The sequence below is a fragment of the Delphinus delphis genome, chromosome 6 (assembly GCF_949987515.2).
Source record: "Delphinus delphis chromosome 6, mDelDel1.2, whole genome shotgun sequence".
In the NCBI taxonomy this organism is placed as follows: domain Eukaryota; kingdom Metazoa; phylum Chordata; class Mammalia; order Artiodactyla; family Delphinidae; genus Delphinus; species Delphinus delphis.
Window position 1 is genome coordinate 53,485,088 of NC_082688.1, and position 20,019 is coordinate 53,505,106.

The 20,019-nt window shown below is 42.5% G+C and overlaps 1 protein-coding gene across 1 annotated transcript in view; it reads right to left on the bottom strand.

Moving 5' to 3' along the window:
- Positions 1 to 20,019, bottom strand: part of LOC132426645 (histone-arginine methyltransferase CARM1-like) — a 268,188-nt gene that overhangs the window by 100,659 nt on the left and 147,510 nt on the right. Inside the window, exons 3-4 of the mRNA XM_060013442.1 lie at positions 8,348 to 8,454; positions 7,250 to 7,354 (exon numbers count right to left, since the gene is read on the bottom strand). Of these exons, the coding sequence (XP_059869425.1) occupies positions 7,250 to 7,354; positions 8,348 to 8,454 (212 nt within the window). The remainder of the gene's footprint in view (positions 1 to 7,249; positions 7,355 to 8,347; positions 8,455 to 20,019) is intronic.

A 20,019-nucleotide genomic window follows, 5' to 3' on the forward strand; every position in this document is an offset into this window, starting at 1 on the left:
AGTATTAGTCAAAGGGTACAAAGTTTCAGTCATGCAAGATGAATAATTCTTGATCTTCCCTGGTGGCGCAATGGTTAAGAATCCGCTTACCAATGCAGGGAACACGGGTTCAAGCCCTGGTCCGGCAAGATCCTGCATGCCACGGAGCAACTAAGCCCATGTGCCACAACTACTGAGCCTGCACTCTACAGCCTGTGAACCACAACTACTAAGCCCACGTGCCACAACTACTGAAGCCCATGCGCCTACAGCTCGTGCTCCGCAACAAGAGAAGCCACCAAAATGAGAAGCCCGCACTTTACAACGAAGAGCAGCCCCCGCTCGCTGCAACTAGAGAAAGCCCTCACGCAGCAACGAAGACCCAACGCAGCCAAAAATAAATAAATTTATTTTTAAAAAAGATGAATAATTCTTACTTCTTAGACATCTATTTCACAGCTTAGTGCCTACAGTTAACAATACTGTATTTATTACTTAAAAATTTGCTGAGAGTGGATCTTATGTTAAGTGTTCTTATCACAAAATAATAATAGTTACCATTATAAATAAAGAGGACAGGAGGAAACTTTTGGAAGTGATGGATATGGTTATGGCCTAGATCGTGATGATAGTTTCTTGGGTGTATACTTATCCCTAAACTCAGCAAGTTGTATACGTTAAATATGTACAGCTTTATGTACATGCTTCATACCTCATTAAAGAGGTTAAAATTTTTTTCAGGAAGCAAGACCTGTTTTAACACATGCCAGCACGACTACCCGGCAGGCCTGTGTTACAGCCTTTATTCCATCAGTGATTAAGGTTGGGCCTCATTAGTGTGCCAGGTTAACCAAATAAAGTAGTAGCAGTGTTTTAAGGTCAGAGAATTTCAGTGCAGGATCAGAGATGGACCCAAGGACATTCGACCAAACTGATGGTAAGTCCACACCAAAGAAAACTCAAACTGGAAGAGCCAGCAGCTCAGGCTCTGCAGATCTGAGGATCAGCTGACAATCTGAACAGGTTGCTTTGCATGTTTGTTGTAGTTATTTATGTTTTCTTTTAAGCTTTCAAATCCCTGAATCCCTTCTGCCTAAGCCAACCTCACTTTTGGATGCACTAAGCAGCTGTTGCAACTGGGAATGCTCTCCTTTAGTGAAAATGCTGATTTTAAAAAAATAATAAGCTCCCGGCTCCTGCTTACTCTCACAAGTTTCCAGCAACTGGTGCCCTGACAAATGAAGTGTCAAAACATTTCCAAATTGAAACCCTAGGGCTCACACAACCCAGTACCCTCAGCAGGATGGACTTTTCCTGCTTGTTCCAAGTGCACACGCAAAAGAAACTAAAAATAGCCATATGGCAATTAACAGAAACTCTGAGGAGGGGGAGGGGGTGGGTTCCAGCAGCGTCAGTTTCCTGGATAGATTCCAAATGGGGTTCTCAGCCAGCAGTGCTCTGGCCAAGAGAGGATTTTCATTAAAACGGCATGGAGGAGGCAGAATGAAGAAATCAAGATTTGAAAGATTTAAAATTATTGCAGTGGTAGAAACTATAGCACCATCCCCAAGACCATAAATAATAATAATACTTGCTATTATGGACTGAGTTGATATTTTAGGCAATATACTAAGCACTTCCTATGCATTGTATCATCTTGATCCTGCAAGGACTCTAGGAGGTAGCTGCTACGCTCACAGATAAGGAAATTGAAGCACAGAGACTTTAGATAACCTGTTCAAGACCTCAAGGCGCACAGGATAAAGGTCTATGGCACATGCACAGCAGGTGGCCAAGCTGGAGTTTGAACTCAGCTCTCTGGCTCCAGAACTCATGCACGTAACCACAGTGCAATGCTGCCTCATACCTGCATGGGGATGTTTAAGTAACCACAATGTTTTCACTCCACCCTTAAGCCCAGAGAAACAAAAGTTTCTCTTGGCAATTTCAACCCACCTTCCCATGGCAGTGCCTTTCACAGGTTATGTGCATGGGCTCTAAAGTAAGGTTAACTGGGTTCAAATTCTGGCTTTCTCATTTATCAGTTGTATAAAATCAGGTAAATTATCAACATTCCCAGGTCTCAGTTCTCTCATCTCTAAAATGGCAAACATATTAGTCTTTATCTAATAAAGTTGTAATGAAGATCAAAGGAAACTGCTATAGACTGAATTTTTGTGCCCTCCAAAACCCACATGTTGAAACCCCAATCCCCAATGTGATGGTATTTGAATACGTGGCCTTTGGGAGGTAATTAGGTCACAAGGGTGGAGCCCTCATGATGGGATTAGTGTCCTTATAAGAAGAAAGAGAGGAGAGCTTGCTTCCTCTCTCTCTCAGCCATGTGAGGATACAGCGAGAAGGCTGCTGTCTACAAGCCAGGAAATGAACCTTCACCAGATACCAGCTCTACGGGCACATTGATCTTGGACTGTGAGAAATCAGTGTTTGTTGTTTAAGACACACAGTCTATGGTATTTTTGTTATAGCAGCCTGAACTGAGACAGACACTGTATGGAAAGCTCTCAGCATGGTGCTTGCAGATACTTGAGTTGCTCAATAAATAATAGCGATTGGTATTGATCATTCTAAACCCATGCCCTTTTAGGTAACCAATTTCAATGAGAAAGAACACAAGAGCTTGATAAAAAGGTAGCATCCTCCATGGACTGAGGGGTCATTCAAGGAGGGTCTTCTGTATGATGAAGCAAACAGAAAAGGATTTTTAAACATTTTGGATTTGTGGTGGATTTGATAGATTTGGAGTTAGTGTGACCAACTATCCTAGTCTGTCTAGGACTGAGGGGATTCCTGGGACATTAAAACTGGGACAATTTGTTCCTTCAGTTTCCAGTGGGGAGGAGATACTTATTCCCAGGAGTGGGCAGTACTAGAAGCAAGAGAGGTCATCTCCCCTTCCTCTTTTTATCTCCTAATAGGAGTGACTTATCTGACTGGTGATGCTGGAAAATGGTTTGAGCTTGCATAGTGCTGGTAGTTGGAAGGGGCCAGCCTGCCGATCCTCCACCCAAGCATGTGCTCTTGAGTCCCCCAGGTGGAAGCTTGCTGGGCAGGCTGTGGACTTGTCTGGGGAGACCACATGTTCAGCATACAGGTAAGAGGAAAAGTTCAGTTTGAGGGGGGAAAAAGGGGTAGGAAGCCTTATGTGGATACAGGCCCAAGCCCCATTCTGCAAATAGCATTACCAAAAATAAAGCTGATATTATGATTTCTACCTGACATCTGTGTCTATTTCTAAACTGGTTCAGAACTCAGAGGGGGAAAGGGATATAATTAATTATCCGTCATGTGATTAATTATCACCTTCATAAACCCCAACAGATGGATGCCTATTTTATTTCATTGGCAGAAAAACCCATTTCAGGCTGGCAGGAAAAAGGTATTTTGTAGAATCAAATGAGTTTAGAGGTGGGAGTGACCTTAGAGATGATCTGGTCCAATATCTTTGTTTTTACAGATGAATGACAAGATCTATATGAAACTCTGAAAAACTCATCAAATGCAAGTAATTTGGGGGAGTGGTCTTTAGAAGCTATAACCAGAATTAAAAACAGATTATAGATAATATAGAAAATAGAAAATAGATTATAGATTAAAACTAAGCAATTTCGGGACTTCCTTGGCGGCCCAGTTGTTGAGACTTGGCCTTCTAATGTAGGGGGTGTGGGTTCGATCCCTCGGGGAGCTAAGATCCCACATGCCTTGCGGCCAAAACACCAAAACATTAAAAAAAAAAAAAGACACAATATTGTAAAAAATTCAAAAAAGACTTTAAAAAATTGATCCACATCACAAAAAAAAAAATTAAAAAAAGAAAGCTAAGCAATTTCAGAAGGAGAGAAGTTTCCCCAAATAAAAGTATTACAATCAACAGTTGAGAGCTGAATTATTTTAATTGATGAGAAACCTGTAAGACTTAGGTCAGTAAGATTGCTTATCCACAGCCTTGAACACCAGGTAAGGTGTCAAAAGAAACAAGCTTTTCCCCTCCATCCTCACCTTGCCTACCTACCATAACCTGGTCTTCCTCATTAGGAATGCTTATTACTTCCTCACTGTTCACCAGGAATGCCCCACTGGCAAAGCAAGGGTCCTGGTACCTCAAGACACATGAGACCCTTTGGTCAAGCATGGCCATTTCTGGTCTTACCTTTTTCTCTTACCAACACACTCATCCACCAGAGTACCTACATTTGACTTTTTGAAAATGCCCAGTTTTGCATAAGCAGGAGAAAGCCCACTTTACCCTGACTCTCCCACTGAATACAGCTCTAAAACCTGGACGGAATGCATGGAGCAGCTATTTGAAGCCTCTGAAAGGTCAATGGTAGCAGGGAGACTGGGAAAGAGGACCAGAACTTGAAATACTACTGATCCATACCCCCTTACCCTCACCCGTGGCCTGAACTCAACACACCAGAAATGGACACCAGGGTGCGGGCAAGAGAGCTGCGGGAGGTGTCCTCTGTTCCGGCTCCAGCTGAGAGAAGGGGAACTCCGAATGCTCAAAGAGAGTGTGGAAATTGTTCTTCCCTTGCTCTTCTTTTTTCTTTTCCTCTCCCCTCCCCTCTCCTCCTCCTCCTTGCCCCCCCGCTTTCTTTTCCGTCCCTTTCCTCCCTTCTTCTATGCTCCAGCTCCCAGAAACCTTGTGGGGGTCGTAGCATCACATCAGCCCAAACTATGAGACAGAGGAAACTCCCTCTGCCTTCAATGGTGCCATAGTTCCCAAAAACTGGGGCCAAGCCCCACTGCTTTTTTCCCCTCTCTTTGTCCTCTCTCTGCTTGGCGATACCTAGGCGAGGTCATAGACGGGCACGGCAGAGTGAGCTTTTTGTCCAGAGACTCAAAAGGGGTCCCAGGGAACCAGAAAGTATCAGGGAGATCAGGGAGTGGAAGGAACTGGGCAAAGAAACCCCATAAAGTATTTTTTAAAATAAATTCCTGTACTCACCCCTCAAACTATACATGCATGGACCTGATCATTCGCACATCAAAACTCTGAGAACTCTGCCTAGGTGCCGGACTGACCATCCAGCGACATGCACATGGAACAGAGCCCAGCTGCACTGCTAAGGCTCTGAAAAGTGAAATGACACGGGAACCAGAGCCCTTGGAAAATCAACTAGTGGCATGGAACACGCAGTCCGAACCTAACCAGGTTGAATGCATCCTAAATCAGACATATTAACTCTCTCCATAGGCTTTAAACAAGACCCAGAGTCTCATAATATTCAAAATGTATGGAAAACAATCTAAAATTCCTTGGCATAGGAAGACTCAGGAAAATATCAATTCCCCGGGAATAATCAACTGAAGCAAACACAGCAGTGACACAGATGTTACAATTATCTGGCAAAAACCTTCAAGTAGCTATTATAATAACGCTCCGAGCAGCAATCATGAGCACCACTGAAATCAAGGGAAAAGTAAACAGTCTCAGTCACGAAATACACGACATAAAGAAGAGCCAAATGGAGATTCTGGGACTGAGAAAATATACCCAACATTAAGAATTCTCCGACGGCTCTATAGCAGAATGGACAGGACAGCAGAAAGCAACCCATGAGCAAATCAACTTCTAGCTGGGGGCCTATTTATCACTATTTTTTCGTGTGTCTTCTCTCTACTTAAATTAACTATTTCAGCATCATAAACCACAACACAATTTAGTGGCTTGAACGAGAACCAATGTATTATTTCTCCCAGCTCTGTGGGAGGGCTGGGCAGTTTCTCGGTTGGTCTTGCCTAGACTCATTCATGTTCCTGCATTCAGCTGGAGGGCTGGTTGGACAGGAAGGTCCAGGCTGGCCTCAGTGATTGGCCTGGCAGTTGGTGTTGGCTATTGACTGGACTGCCTCACTCCTCCAAGTGACCTCCCAACCCCCAGCAGGCTAGACAGGGCTTCTTCACAGTATGGTGGTCTCAGGGTTCCACCAGGGTGAGCCCAGAAGCCACAAGGCTCATGAAGGCCTAGGCTCTGAAACTCACACAACGTCACCTCTATCATATTCTGTTGATCAAAGTACATCCCAAGGATTGCACAGAGATAAGGGATAAAAAACTAAACTATCTCTTCATGAAAGGAGCAGCTGTACGACTTTGCAAATGGGTGTGGATGCAGGGATTGGGATCCTTATTTCAATGTTCTACCACATTCCTCCTGGGGAATTCATGCTGCAAATCTCAAAGGCCACGGGTCTACAATTACTATGGCAGTAGAAGAGACTGTGAGGCCCAGAGAAATCTAGTGTTTGCCTAAGACCACAGAGCTACTTAAATGGGAAAATATGAAACTAGACTCCATGACTGCTGATTCACTGACCAGTGATCCTGTTTCTGAGATGAGCTGTACAGTATCTTGAACACCTTGGCTGTTTAACAGGTAGGAAAATAAGGGACAACACTTGCACAGAGTGTTAGCAATCGTTCACCATTCAGATCCATTTTGTGAAGGAAATAAATGCAGGCACTTGTGGAGTCCATGAAAAAAAAAACTGAAGTGACACAGTAAGGGCTATTCATTATGTAGCAATACAGCTCCTAACCTGCCCTGTGCACCAAAACATAGTGCATTTAGTCTCTTGAGTTCCTGGCTCTCAAAACTTAATTTCTTTACTGAGGTAAAATTCACATAACATAAAATTAACCATCAACCATTTTAAAGGGTACAATGCAGCGGGTTTTGGTACATTTACTATGTTATGCAACTATAACCTCTGTCGAGACATTTTCATCACCCCAAAAGGCAAGCCTGTACCCACCAAGTCGCCCTCCCCCAGCCCCTGGGAACCACTAATCTGCCTTCTCGCTATGGATTTCTATTCTAGATGTTTCCTATAAATGGAATCATATGTGCTTTTGTAGCTGCTTCTTTCACTGCATATGTTCATGGTTCATCCACACTGCAGCGTGCATCAGCATTACGTTCCTTATATGAATAATATCAATAGAAACAACATTCATAATATTCCATCGAATGGATATACCACATTTTGTTTATCTCTTTGTCAGTTGATGGGCATGTGGAAAGCTCCCACGTGTTGGCTACTGTGAATAGTGCTGTCATGAACATTCACGTACAAATAGTCACCTCGATACCTGCTTTTAGTTCTTTCAAGTTAGTTCGGTCTACAGTCAGAAGTGGAATTTCTGGGTCGTATGGTACTTCTATCAAAGCTGAATGCTCAGCCTAGTTTCTGACAAGGCTTCTTAAAATGGTTTGAGATTAATAACCTGCTGCCACCATTACCTTATCTCTAAAGTCAGTGTGGTTCTGGAGGATGGCTCTGTGGTAAGTGGCTGTCCTCACAAAATCTTGCATCATGTTCTGCTGCTGGGAAAGGCAGCCATAAAACTGTAAGGGAGAGAGAAGGACAGGGAGGGTAAACACGCCATGAGGCAGGACCTTCACGGGTACTTGGCTCTTACAGCCACCTGGGTCAAGGCGGGCTTGGTCCAACACAGCGGGGGGGGCGAGGCTCTGAGACACCCGGGACCTGTCCACACTGGCCCCATGTGTAAGGCCCACAACTCTAAGGAGACCTCAGAACTTTGATCCATACAGCCGATTCAGACCTAGATCTTGACCAGATTGGTGCCCAGGGTCCCCCCTCCCAAAGCAGAGGCTGAGAGAGCACAGATCAAGAATAACAGAGGTAAGTGAGAGAGAAAGGGGCCAGGGCCAAAAGGGACGGCCCTGATGAGTCCCATCAGCCTAGAGAGAAAGATGGGCCTTGGATAGAAATCCCAGGAGAGGGTGGGGTGGGGTAGAAGGCAGTGACGGTGGTGATCCTGAGGCAAGCCGGTTGGGTGAGGTGGTACGTATAAAACCATGAGCATTGACAGTGAGTAATAAATCTCATCACTGTAATGGCTACAATTTGGTAGAGTTTTCTATGTGCCAGCCACCATGCTAAGTGTTTCACATACATCCTCTAATCAAATTAAATCACCACAACAATCAGATGAAGTATGTTCCTCAGCTGAGGAAACTGAGCCTCAGGAAGATGCAGCAACTTGCCCAAGTCCTGACAACTCGCTAAGTGACAGATACAAGATCCCAATCCGGGTGATGCTGTTGCTGTTGGTCAGAGGACCACACATTAAAAACCGCCGCACTCTCAGGACTTCCCTGGCGGTCCAGTGGTTAAGACTCCCCGCTTGCAAGGCAGGGAGCATGCGTTCGGATCCCTGGTCGGGGAACTAAGATCCCACATGCCGCACAGCGCGGCAGAAGAAAAGAAAACACCGCTGCACGCTCCTCTCCACCCACCGCCTCGCCCAGGTATATTCACAGGTGTGTGTCACTCTGAAACGACTCAGCTCCACCTGGGACCGCTCCCCTGACCTGGAAGTACTGTACGGCAGACGCCTCTTCTGTCCGCTGGCTGAACACTGAGTGTTCCTTTTCCTCACGCCGGCATCTTTTCAAGGTATTTGAAAATGCGCTGAATTCTGCAAGGAGAAGAAAGCAGATCCATTTCTACCTCTTGGAAACCACGGCACTCACCACTGCACTCTTCACAAAATTCCACCTGAGAAGCCACTAGAAGATGAAAACGGTGTGCTCACCTCTGGACACACGCATGATAAGGAACGGCAAGGTGGGAATGGGTACTGCTCTGAGGTGTGACACCCTTATTTACACTTGTCAGACATATTTGCATTCAGAAATGTCAAGTTTGAGACCATACTGGAACACAGGCAGAGTCTGGGCTCACTGAATTCTCCTGGTAAGGTGCTAACAAAGTTCATAGGCTTATTCTCAGTATGTGCTCTGAGGAAGGTGATGGTTGATGATAAGAAAAATAAAATATATGTGAACACAAAATATATATGTATATAAGTGGGTATATATATAAAATCTCATTCTATCATTATAGTGACAAGTCTTCTTTGTTTTCATATTTAGTATTCCCTAAGTGTATAGAGAAAAGGTAAAAGAACTGGGGATATGTGTATACAAGGGAATGCCTTCTACTGTGTGAGGAAAAAAATACAGAAGTGAAGGCTCAAAGAATTCCAGAAGTGATATTACTGATAACACAGCATGCACAGTGGTCAAATTCTGTGACTTCCACCTTAGAAATGTCTCTCAAAGTCCTGCCCAGTGGTCGTCGCTGCCTGGGGTCTCTCCTCTCTACTGCTGGTGCTGTGACCGGGTCTCTCTCCTACAGCCCACGTGGGATCCCTAACGCCCCACCCAGTCTGGATTCACCATGAGCTCCAGTCCCTCACGTCTGTCCGCCCCTGGGTGCACGCCCTCCTTGCCCCCATTTCCCGCACACATAAGACCTGCACTATACCCTTACGCGCCCACCGTGCTGCTGAAGCGCTTACACATTCCCAGGTCAACGTGGGCCTGGCCTGGCTTCTTGACTTTGAAACCCCTGTCCGTCTCTTCTGTTTGGATTACCTTCTGACATGAAACTCCTATTCATTCTCCAAGATTCAGTTCAATGAGCATTTCTTCACTGCTGTGTTCTACAACACCCATAGGCAGAATGAACTGCTGCAACACAGGGGGCCTCAACACTTGGCTACAAACCAGAATTCTTCTCTAGAAAGAATTTTTTAATGTAGACGTTGGACTCTCCACCTATACTGAGAAATTCAATGCTCTGGTAGTGGGGAGAAGGCATCTCTGTTTTTTTCAAAAGCCTGCAGTTAGTTTTCATGTGTAGCTAGGGACCAGAACCTGTGTTCTCATCTCATGCTCTCAGCTTACCATCTTATTTCATATTTTACCCAATTTCTCAATTTTTAAAGTGTCCATCTCTCTATATATATCAAACTCTTTCAGGGCATGGTTTGGGGGCACGGTGTCAAGCCTTATTTATCTCTAGTCTTCAGAACATCGTGCTAACATAACAGCCACCCAGTAACAGGCTGAAAATGTGAATTCAATAAATTTGGGGAAATGATAAATGAACTTGCTGAAATTGTTTCAATTCATCTGTCAATAGATGAATGGATTAAGAAGATATGATATATATATATATATATGAATATCATTCAGCCACGAGAAAAATGGAAATCCTGCCACTTGCAACACAATGGACGGACCTTGATGGTATCATGCTAAGTGAAATAAGCCAGAAAGAGGAAGACAAATACTATATGATATCACTTATATTTGGAAACTTTTTTTAAAAAAGGTCAAACTTATAGAAACAGACAGTAGAAAAGTGGTTGCCAGGAGCTAAGGGGTGGGGAAAATAGGGAGAGGTTGGTAAAGGGGTACAAACTTTCAACTATAAAATGAATAAGGCCTGAGGATCTAATGTATAACGTGGTGACTACAGTTGTTAACATGTATTAATATAATTGAAAATTTTTTTTTGGCTGCATTGGGTCTCTGTTGCTGTGCGCAGCCTTTCTCTAGTTGCAGCAAACAGGGGCTACTCTTCGTCGAGATGTGCGGGCTTCTCACTGCAGTGGCTTCTCTTGTTGCAGAGCACGAGCTCTAGGCGCACGGGCTTCAGTAGTTGCAGCACGCAAGCTCAGTAGTTGTGGCACGGGGGCCCTAGAGTGCGCGAGCTTCAGTAGTTGTGTCGCACGGGCTCCGTAGTTGTGGCTCACAGGCTCTAGAGCACAGAGTCAGTAGCTGTGGCACATGGGCTTCGTTGCTCCATGGCATGTGGGATCTTCCCACACCAGGGATCGAACCTGTGTCCCTTGCACTGGCAGGCAAATTCTTAACCACTGCGCCACCAGGGAAGTCCCTATATAATTGAACTTTGCTAACAGGGAACTTAAATGTTCTCAACAAAAAAAAGAATAATAAAGTAAAATAAAATACAATAAATTCTCGGATATACTGAAAAACAAAGATGATACTGGATACTATTTACCCAGCTCTACTCTCCTGGCACCTCTCCAATTCCCTCTGAGTTCTCAGAGATTGCCAGCAGTGGTTTGTGTTACCCCTCTGTGAGTTGTGTCCTGGGCATCTCAGTTGTTTGAGCTTTCAAAGCCTATGGTAAACTCACTTGTCCAATAAATAGTCTTTTGAATATTCTCTACAGTTTCAAGTCTCTATCCTTTGGGGGAAATTGTACCTTTAATACAGGCAAAAGTAATGGCTGCCTAATTTAGTGAATAGGATGTGTGGTGAGTTGCAAAGTACCATTTTGGGTTCAAAAGCAAAATTTTGATCAAGTAATAAGGATAGTCTGCTTGTGCACCTCACCAATTGTCTTCAAAGGAAAAGGTGAAAGAGAAGCTCCAAAGAAGTTTTGTGTTACACCAGCATTCATGCAATACATAAATAGCCTTCCAAAATCAATACTAATTTGGACGTATTGGCTCTGTGTTTGCTATTTTTAAAAAATCCAATTGTATTACATTATACACACTATAATCACCACTCTGTAATCCTGGCACAGGGACCACATTTGATAAACCAAAAATCAGGGTCTCTAGTTTGACCAGTTTGGGATGTATTTATGGGATTTAGCAAATTAGAAGTCAGATATTGGCATGTCCAGGAATCAGCATCAATTAACTCTTGACGATTGTGAATTCTGTCACAACGGCTGCCCAGAGAATGTTCTCCTCACAAGTCACCCATACCTTTATTTTAATACTTAAATTACTGCGTGTAAATAAAAGAAATGTCTGTGTTTCCACCTGATGTATAAAGATAGAAAAAAAATCACATTTTAAAAAGGAAAAGAAATTTCATTGTTTATTTCTCCCCTTTCCTCAGTCTCCAGAAGGACGGACTCTGGTAGCCACTAAAGACACTGTCTTAGTCCCTTTGGGTTGCTATAACAGAGTGGCACAGACAGAGTGACTTATAAATAACAGAAATTTATTTTGATTATAAACTTCTTTTGATTATAAATGAACTGTTCAGTTCACTCATTTATAATCAGTAGGAGAGACTGTCTAGATGTTGGGGCAGCTCTATGATTTGGGTCTGTAACATGTAATAACTGAATTCAGTACCCTAGTTTTATGTTAAACTATCAGGATTTTCTTGATAAAAGTTAATCCCCCTGCCTCCCCAGCCTACCTGTATTTCTCTTAATGACTTCTGGGTCCTGAGCTCCCTGTGCAGCCTGAAGAAGGTATTGCAGTCAGAACCATGTATTGATGATAATACATGGTAGCAATAAAAGTTGTCCTTAAAAACTGTTCTGGAGGCTGGAAGTCTGAGATCAGGGTGCCAGCATGGTCAGGTTCTGGTGAGGGTTCTCTTCTGAGATGCAGACTGCGGACTTGTGTCTGTGTCCTCACGTGGTGGAAGGAGCAAAGGAGCTCCCTGGGGTCTCTTTTGTAAGGATGCTAATCTCATTCATGAGGGCTCCACCCTTATGATCTAATCAGTTCCCACCTATACCTGAGACTGCTATGCATTTCTCTGGAAACACACACAGAATATATCTCTATAGGAAATTTCCTGAAATTCAATTTGCATGTATCCAACTTTGGGAGCAGGAATGAAGAAGGTATGGAAACTTTTTTATGTGAATATTATGTTCCTCCTCATTAAAAAAAGAAGAAAAGAACAGTAATACTGACATTTAGGAGTTCAGACGGTGAATAGATTTTGACTTAAATTGCATCATAACCAAAGATAATTGATTCCGCCAGTGATACCTAACTAGAACTTTTTGATTAATTAAACTTTCACTGCCAACTGGGCCCAAATACTTAAGTTCACACACCTCTGATTAGGGAATAAATAGGAGAAAATAAACCCTTGATTCTAAGGACCATGAAACCAGGAGAAGCAGGATTGAATGGGGGCACGTGGTCAGTTTTGTTCCCTTTTTTGTATACTGACTATAGGAAAATAGATACCTTTGACTTCCTCCCCAGTAAAAAGACCTTAACCTGGCAAATTTGAGCTGATGGACTAGAGAGAATTAAGATGGGCTATTTGTAAATCACTCAAGATCGTCCAAAAGCAGCTCTGCAATAACGTCTACAGTTTGACTTTTTAAAAAAAATCCATACCATGATTATCATATTGTCAATTGTGGATTTTCCAGTATAATTTGGGGACATGTGGCCAGAACAGCTGAGGCAGCCAGACAGGTATTACCCTTTCCTGGCACAGAAAGATGCTACATCTTGGTAAATAAACTCTGTACGGCAAGCACCACAGACAGTATCACTTGTAAATAGTAGCTATTTAAGAGAAGCAAGCAAACAAAAACAGATCCCTTCAATCTGGTCTTTTAGGAGTAACAGAACAGAAAGGAAAGGCTGTGTCTGAGTAGTCTTTAACTGATCCTTGAGTATAACTACATGCTAAAATTGAAAGTAATGGTTTGTCAAGAAAGAACCTAAGTCAAGTCTGAGAATCAAAGTGGAATAGTTAGAATCATGGCTGAGGCATGGAACTGTCATGTCCTTGGTTAATATCTATATGATAGAGAAAATTACATCTATGTATTGTGCTGAGAAATGACAAAACACGATGGCTTACAGCCAGAGCAGTTACAATGCCAGTTCCACCAGGCCATTCTCTTCAGAAACAGTGCGGATAAACACGTCCTTTGAAAGGAGTTCCCATTTTACTCATAATCCATGCTGTGTCCGAGGTACTTGGCTTTTACTGGCAATTGAGTGTGTTTCCCCATCCTTATCTACTCTGCCCTCGGACCCCTGGGAAATACCCCACAGGGATCTCCTTATTCCAGAGCAGTGGTTCGGAGCCATATCCTCCCACCTTTTCTGCTCTAAGCAGTTAAAGGAGACAATGTGCAAATGTGAATACCATTTAATTTTTTTTTTTTTTTTTTTTTGCGGTACGCGGGCCTCTCACTGCTGTGGCCTCTCCCGTCGTGGAGCACAGGCTCCGGACGTGCAGACCCAAGCGGCCACGGCTCATGGGCCCAGCCGCTCCACGGCACGTGGGATCTTCCCGGACCGGGGCACAAACCCATGTCCCCTGCATCGGCAGGCGGACTCTCAACCACTGCGCCACCAGGGAAGCCCATCCATTTAAATTTTAGTATGTTCTCTACAGCTGGCCTTTCTTTACTCTCCTCTGGGAGTCATCCTGGCTCTACAGAATTAATGGCATCTTTCAAACAAATGGTGCCTGCAGATCAAAAGTCAAGGAAAAAAAAAAAAAAGAACTCCTTGCTAAAATGTTTTCCAAAGGCATAATCACCTGCTGGATTTAAAGATCCCTTCACTCCTCTTACCAAAAGTCTCTCCCTCTAGTTTGGAGAACTGAAGAAGAGAAGATGGGTTACTATTACTGCATCTTATTTTGGAACGTCCAGTGACCATTACCATAGACAATGTCTGTCCCGCCCGAAAAATCACACCTAGTCTCCAATGTGATGGTAGTTAGAGGGTAGAGCCTTTGGGAAGTGATGAGACATAAAGTAGATTCTCTGAGTGCCCACCATAGATAGCATTACTATAAGACACTGGAGGTTTCTATTGTACACATGAGAAAACTAGAAAAACGGACAGCTTCCCCAAACTTCAAGCTAGTGCTTTTGCCTCCTCTTTAAAATAAATTTGTTAGCATTTCTTAAAAGCAACTGCCAATCAACCTCTCTTAAAATAAATATGTTTATAAGCTCTAAGAAATCAAATGTATTTATTTGGCTTTGCTCTCCTCTCAAAGCCTTACAATTAGCAACCAAACCTGTAATTCATAACCTATGTAATACTTAACTAAAATTATTTTTGTACAAACAAAACATTAATACAAAGCACTGGGAAGGGCTATTTGGGAGTATTCTCTGTATATCTGTCATATCTCTAAATATTAAGAATCTTATGCAAAATAACTGGATTACAAATCTTACCAAATGTCAGAGGCAATCTATATGCATGTCTTTAACCAATTTAAACACTTTCTGAGATGACCAGCAGTGACCAAGACATTAGTAAAATAGTGAGCTTCACCATTTATGAAAGTAAGGACAGTTTGCTCATTTGTCTCATTTGTCTGAATATTGAGCCAGCTGCCTGATCCCTGGGGGATCCTAGCACACTTGCCCTGACACTCCACCCATCAGCAAGGCAAGACCAAGATCTGAGAACTGTGTGGTTTCCAATAAGCAGAAGGATCAGGGGTCAGCCTTGGACAGAGGGATAAGTCACTAAGCCAAAGCAGGAACAAAATTCTAAGGAAAGGATACCAGTGAAAACTCTTTTGTTGGCAAGAGGTGGAAATTCAAGCTTAAACCCAGCTTTTGCTCCCAGAGCACACTGCTGTGTGAAAGGCTACTACAAAGCAACTGATCTAACATTTCTGGTCCTATAACATGCTGAATCCCTGACTCTGGGACAGCTACCAGCTCTATTTTCCTGTCCATACTCCCTAAGAGTTTCCGGCCCTGCTCATAACTCCTGATGTTCTGTTTGCACCATTAGATCCTATATCTTATCCAGCAGATTAGTTAAGAATGAGCTGCTGACTAACGGGTCACTCAGCCTGGACCAAAAGACCCAGGTACTAGTAAACAGGATAGGCTCTGGGGCTCCAAAGAGGAGTGATCCTGCATCTTGGTTTACCTGGGACATTCCAATTTATGTCTGCCATCCTGGACAGATTACTGATCGCATTCCCTCTCACACTCAAAGGGTCCTGGCTGGGATGATAAATCACTAAATCACCCTGGCTACAAGATGATGTAGTCTTAGGGGAGGTAGCCAGGCAGGGTCAAGTACAAGAGGAATAGGCAGTTGAGAGAGATGACGACACAGAAAGATGCAGATGGGGAAGACCACACAGATAATACCTGTTTCCCCACATGGTTTCAGGATACTCTGTTTCTCTGTCTTAAATGTCATGAGACATTTCCTTATGACATTTGTCCTGAGCTACTCTATATAGGTAGCCTTGACTAGAACAGAAATCTCCCACTTCACAAGAATTTTTTTTGTTTTTTGTTTTTGCTTACTCATTGCCAGTTGACTCAGGTTTAAGAGTTTTTTTTGGTTTGGGTTTGGTTTGGTTTTCGCTTTTACTAACAATTTTATATATTTTTATGTTGTACTCATTTCAAGTGTTTTTTTTTTTTTAATCTACACCATACTTTTCTCTACCTTAGAAGTGAATCAGTCTCTTTGCAATTGGGCTCATTTCTACCATTATTTTTGAACCAATTTCAGTGAAGACCCTCCCATATGTGCACTACTTAGGATCAAGACTGAATTCCACAAAACTACCTAGTCATTTGAAGGTCAACGGACTTGCAGAAAGACAAATGGTACCTCAGTTCACTAAGTGAGGCCAGAATGCACCTTCTGGAGCATTTAGCATACATTCAACAGAGGGACTAATTTATTTATGCGGCTGCCCGAGCCATTATTCAATTAGTTCTCGTGGCTTCCCAAGGCCTCTGCATGCCTCCCAGCAAGCAAAGCAGCACAGGTGAACACCAAACAGGTGGCATCAGGCACGTTTCCAACTTGATTAGATTTACACAGTTTTTAAAATGATGTTTAACAACTTAAACCAACATTTTTACAGCTGCCTATGCCATACTCCCTACATTCCCAAAACAGTTAACTTGAGGTAAGCATTACTGTAACCCAACATGAAACTTAAAAATCTGAAATAGCAGAGACTGTACCTTCAGTATGTAATGTTTGGGGCACTTCACTTTGCCAAGTGAAAACTTAGCATAATAACTAGGTACAAAAATCTCTCTGGGCCTTCTCTTTATATATTATCTGTAGACAAATGAGCCATAAATACCCATAAACTCGGCTGAGAAATTCTGTACCTGTTGCAAGGCAAAGGAAAGAAAGGACTTTATACCTGGCAGACTTGAAATTTCAAGTTACGTTAAAAACAAACAAACAAACAAACAAACTTTCAGATGACAAGTAGCACCTTTTGGTTTTGCAATACAACTTTTAAGATCTAGCTCTCTTTCCACTCAAATATGGATTTAACAGTAATACTACATACAATACTTATAGGAAATTAATCTTGTCTTCATTTATAGAAAGCAAAATGCACCTACCATAGTTTTCCCAATGACATGAACCTATAACTGGTTAAAAGCATGGATGTGCATGTGTCGTCTTAGCTCAATCTCTTTGCTTTTCTCTTGTTTCCTCTTTCACATTTATACAGCTGGTCCACTGTGTGCAAAATGACTGAGCAGAGGCTAAATCCAGCCTACAGGCTTTTTTTTTTTTTTTCCTTTGGTAGGTCTGTTGTTTCCACGTGACATCACTTGAGTTCCATTCAAATTGGGAGCCTGACAGTACCCGATTGCATCCAGGATTTAAGAAGTAGTTTAGTATGGCTCCTAGTTGTGCTGGATTTTTAGGCAGACTGACTTTGAGGTTCACCAATTCAACCAGCATTATGGGACACCCACTGTGTACTGAGTACTGGAAAATTGAGGGCATGTTGGGTGTAACTTCATAAACATTTTATTCACATCACCAAATTTTCTAGCATTTTCAGTGAAGTACAAAGGAAAATCAAACAATGTCTCGCTCCCTGAATAACAAGCGTCAGAGAATTTCTAGAGCACAAGTCATATCAGGCAAAGTTGTGTGTCTGTGCGTGTGTTTTAATAGAATTGCTAAAGAAGTCAAAAAAGGAATCCAATACATGTAACTCACATAGCTTGTAGTAATATACTGAAACAGGGTCTCATGACATTTTACTTTGAAACTGGATTAAACTTGGCTACAGAATGAGCACTGTCCCATTGAGTGACCACACAGAGAGGGCCAGGGAGCACTGCAGAGCTATCAGCTCTCCTGCATCACCTTAGGAGGCGGTAGTTGGTAGTGTGCCTCAAGTACCAGGAGAAAGGTCTTCCTTTTTCTTTATTTTTATTTTTTTTATTGGAGTATAATTGCTTTACAATGGTGCATTAGTTTCTGCTTCACAACAAAATCAATCAGTTATATATATACATATGTTCCCATATCTCTTCCCGCTTGCGTCTCCCTCCCTCCCACCCTCCCTCTCCCACCCCTCCAGGTGGTCACAAAGCACCGAGCTGATCTCCCTGTGCTATGCGGCTGCTTCCCACTAGCTATCTATTTTACATTTGGTAGTGTATATATGTCCATGCCTCTCTCTCACTTTGTCACAGCTTACCCTTGCCCCTCCCCATATCCTCAAGTCCATTCTCTAGTAAGTCTGTGTCTTTATTCCTGTTTTACCCCTAGGTTCTTCATGACATTTTTTTTTCTTAAATTCCATATATATGTGTTAGCATACAGTATTTGTCTCTCTCTTTCTGACTTACTTCACTCTGTATGACAGACTCTAGGTCTATCCACCTCATTACAAATAGCTCAATTTTGTTTCTTTTTATGGCTGAGTAATATTCCATTGTATATATGTGCCACATCTTCTTTATCCATTCATCCGATGATGGACACTTAGGTTGTTTCCATCTCCGGGCTATTGTAAATAGAGCTGCAATGAACATTTTGGTACATGACTCTTTTTGAATTATGGTTTTCTCAGGGTATATGCCCAGTAGTGGGATTGCTGGGTCATATGGTAGTTCTATTTGTAGTTTTTTAAGGAACCTCCATACTGTTCTCCACAGTGGCTGTATCAATTTACATTCCCACCAACAGTGCAAGAGGGTTCCCTTATCTCCACACCCTCTCCAGCATTTATTGTTTCTAGATTTTTTGATGATGGCCATTCTGACTGGTGTGAGATGATATCTCATTGTAGTTTTGATTTGCATTTCTCTAATGATTAGTGATGTTGAGCATTCTTTCATGTGCTTTTTGGCAGTCTGTATATCTTCTTTGGAGAAATGTCTATTTAGGTCTTCTGCCCATTTTTGGATTGGGTTGTTTGTTTGTTATTGAGCTGCATGAGCTGCTTGTAAATTGTGGAGATTAATCCTTTGTCAGTTGCTTCATTTGCAAATATTTTCTCCCATTCTGAAGGTTGTCTTTTGGTCTTGTTTATGGTTTCCTTTGCTGTGCAAAAGCTTTGAAGTTTCATTAGGTCCCATTTGTTTATTTTTCTTTCCATTTCTCTAGGAGGTGGGTCAAAAAGGACCTTGCTGTGATTCATGTCATAGAGTGTCCTGCCTATGTTTTCCTCTAAGAGTTTGATAGTGTCTGGCCTTACATTTAGGTCTTTAATCCATTTTGAGCTTATTTTTGTGTATGGTGTTAGGGAGTGATCTAATCTCATGCTTTTACTTGTAGCTGTCCAGTTTTCCCAGCACCACTTATTGAAGAGGCCCTACAGGCATTTTTAAACCTGGTCATCATATGTCTTAAAAATCAGAAAAATAAATCTCACAAGAAATGTGAATTTCTGGCTAAAACTGCACAGCATGAAATCCCTGGGTCTGACTCGCTCTGTGGCAACAATCACATGAGGGAAGTAGCTGCTGCCACCTTTTGAATGAATACGAGATTTCCAGTTCACCACAGCTGCCACCATTCTTTCTTATTTGCAACCAGCTCACTTCATGCATTTCCATGACCTGCCTGGGCTCTGTAGGCATTTGAGTCTGTGATCCCATATCCCCAGGGGTCCATTGCAAAACTCAGTGGACAGCAAGTCTGCAACTTAAAATATCAACTACTTCCCTTCAATTTCTAAGCACCATGAAATCACTGAAGCTAAGGAAAATGATAGCCAAACGCACTTTACCATGCTAGCTTTTCAATCAATCGTCAGTTGCAGTTTAGGCTTACAGAAGACGTTGCTGAGTTTCTCCACAATGATTTTATTTGGCTGTTTTGTATAGACACTCATTAGGGCAGGTTCAAACTCTAACTCTAGAGCTATTAGGTAAGTTCTGGTGAAATGATCACTATCATTCCCAAACAAACTATTCTCATATGAATATGGTACTGCTGACTGACCTATAGTGTGATTTCACCTGTGAAGATGAACTTTCATTAGACCATCCACCTCCCCCAACCTTCCCCTGTAATTAGATATGATCAAGGAGACTCAAGAGTGTGACACCCACAGCTGAAGAGCAATTCCACTCAGGATGCCCACAGCATGCACTGCGTTAGCATCATCCCCTAACAAACTGATCCAACCATTTACTTTCATGACAAACGGCTAGT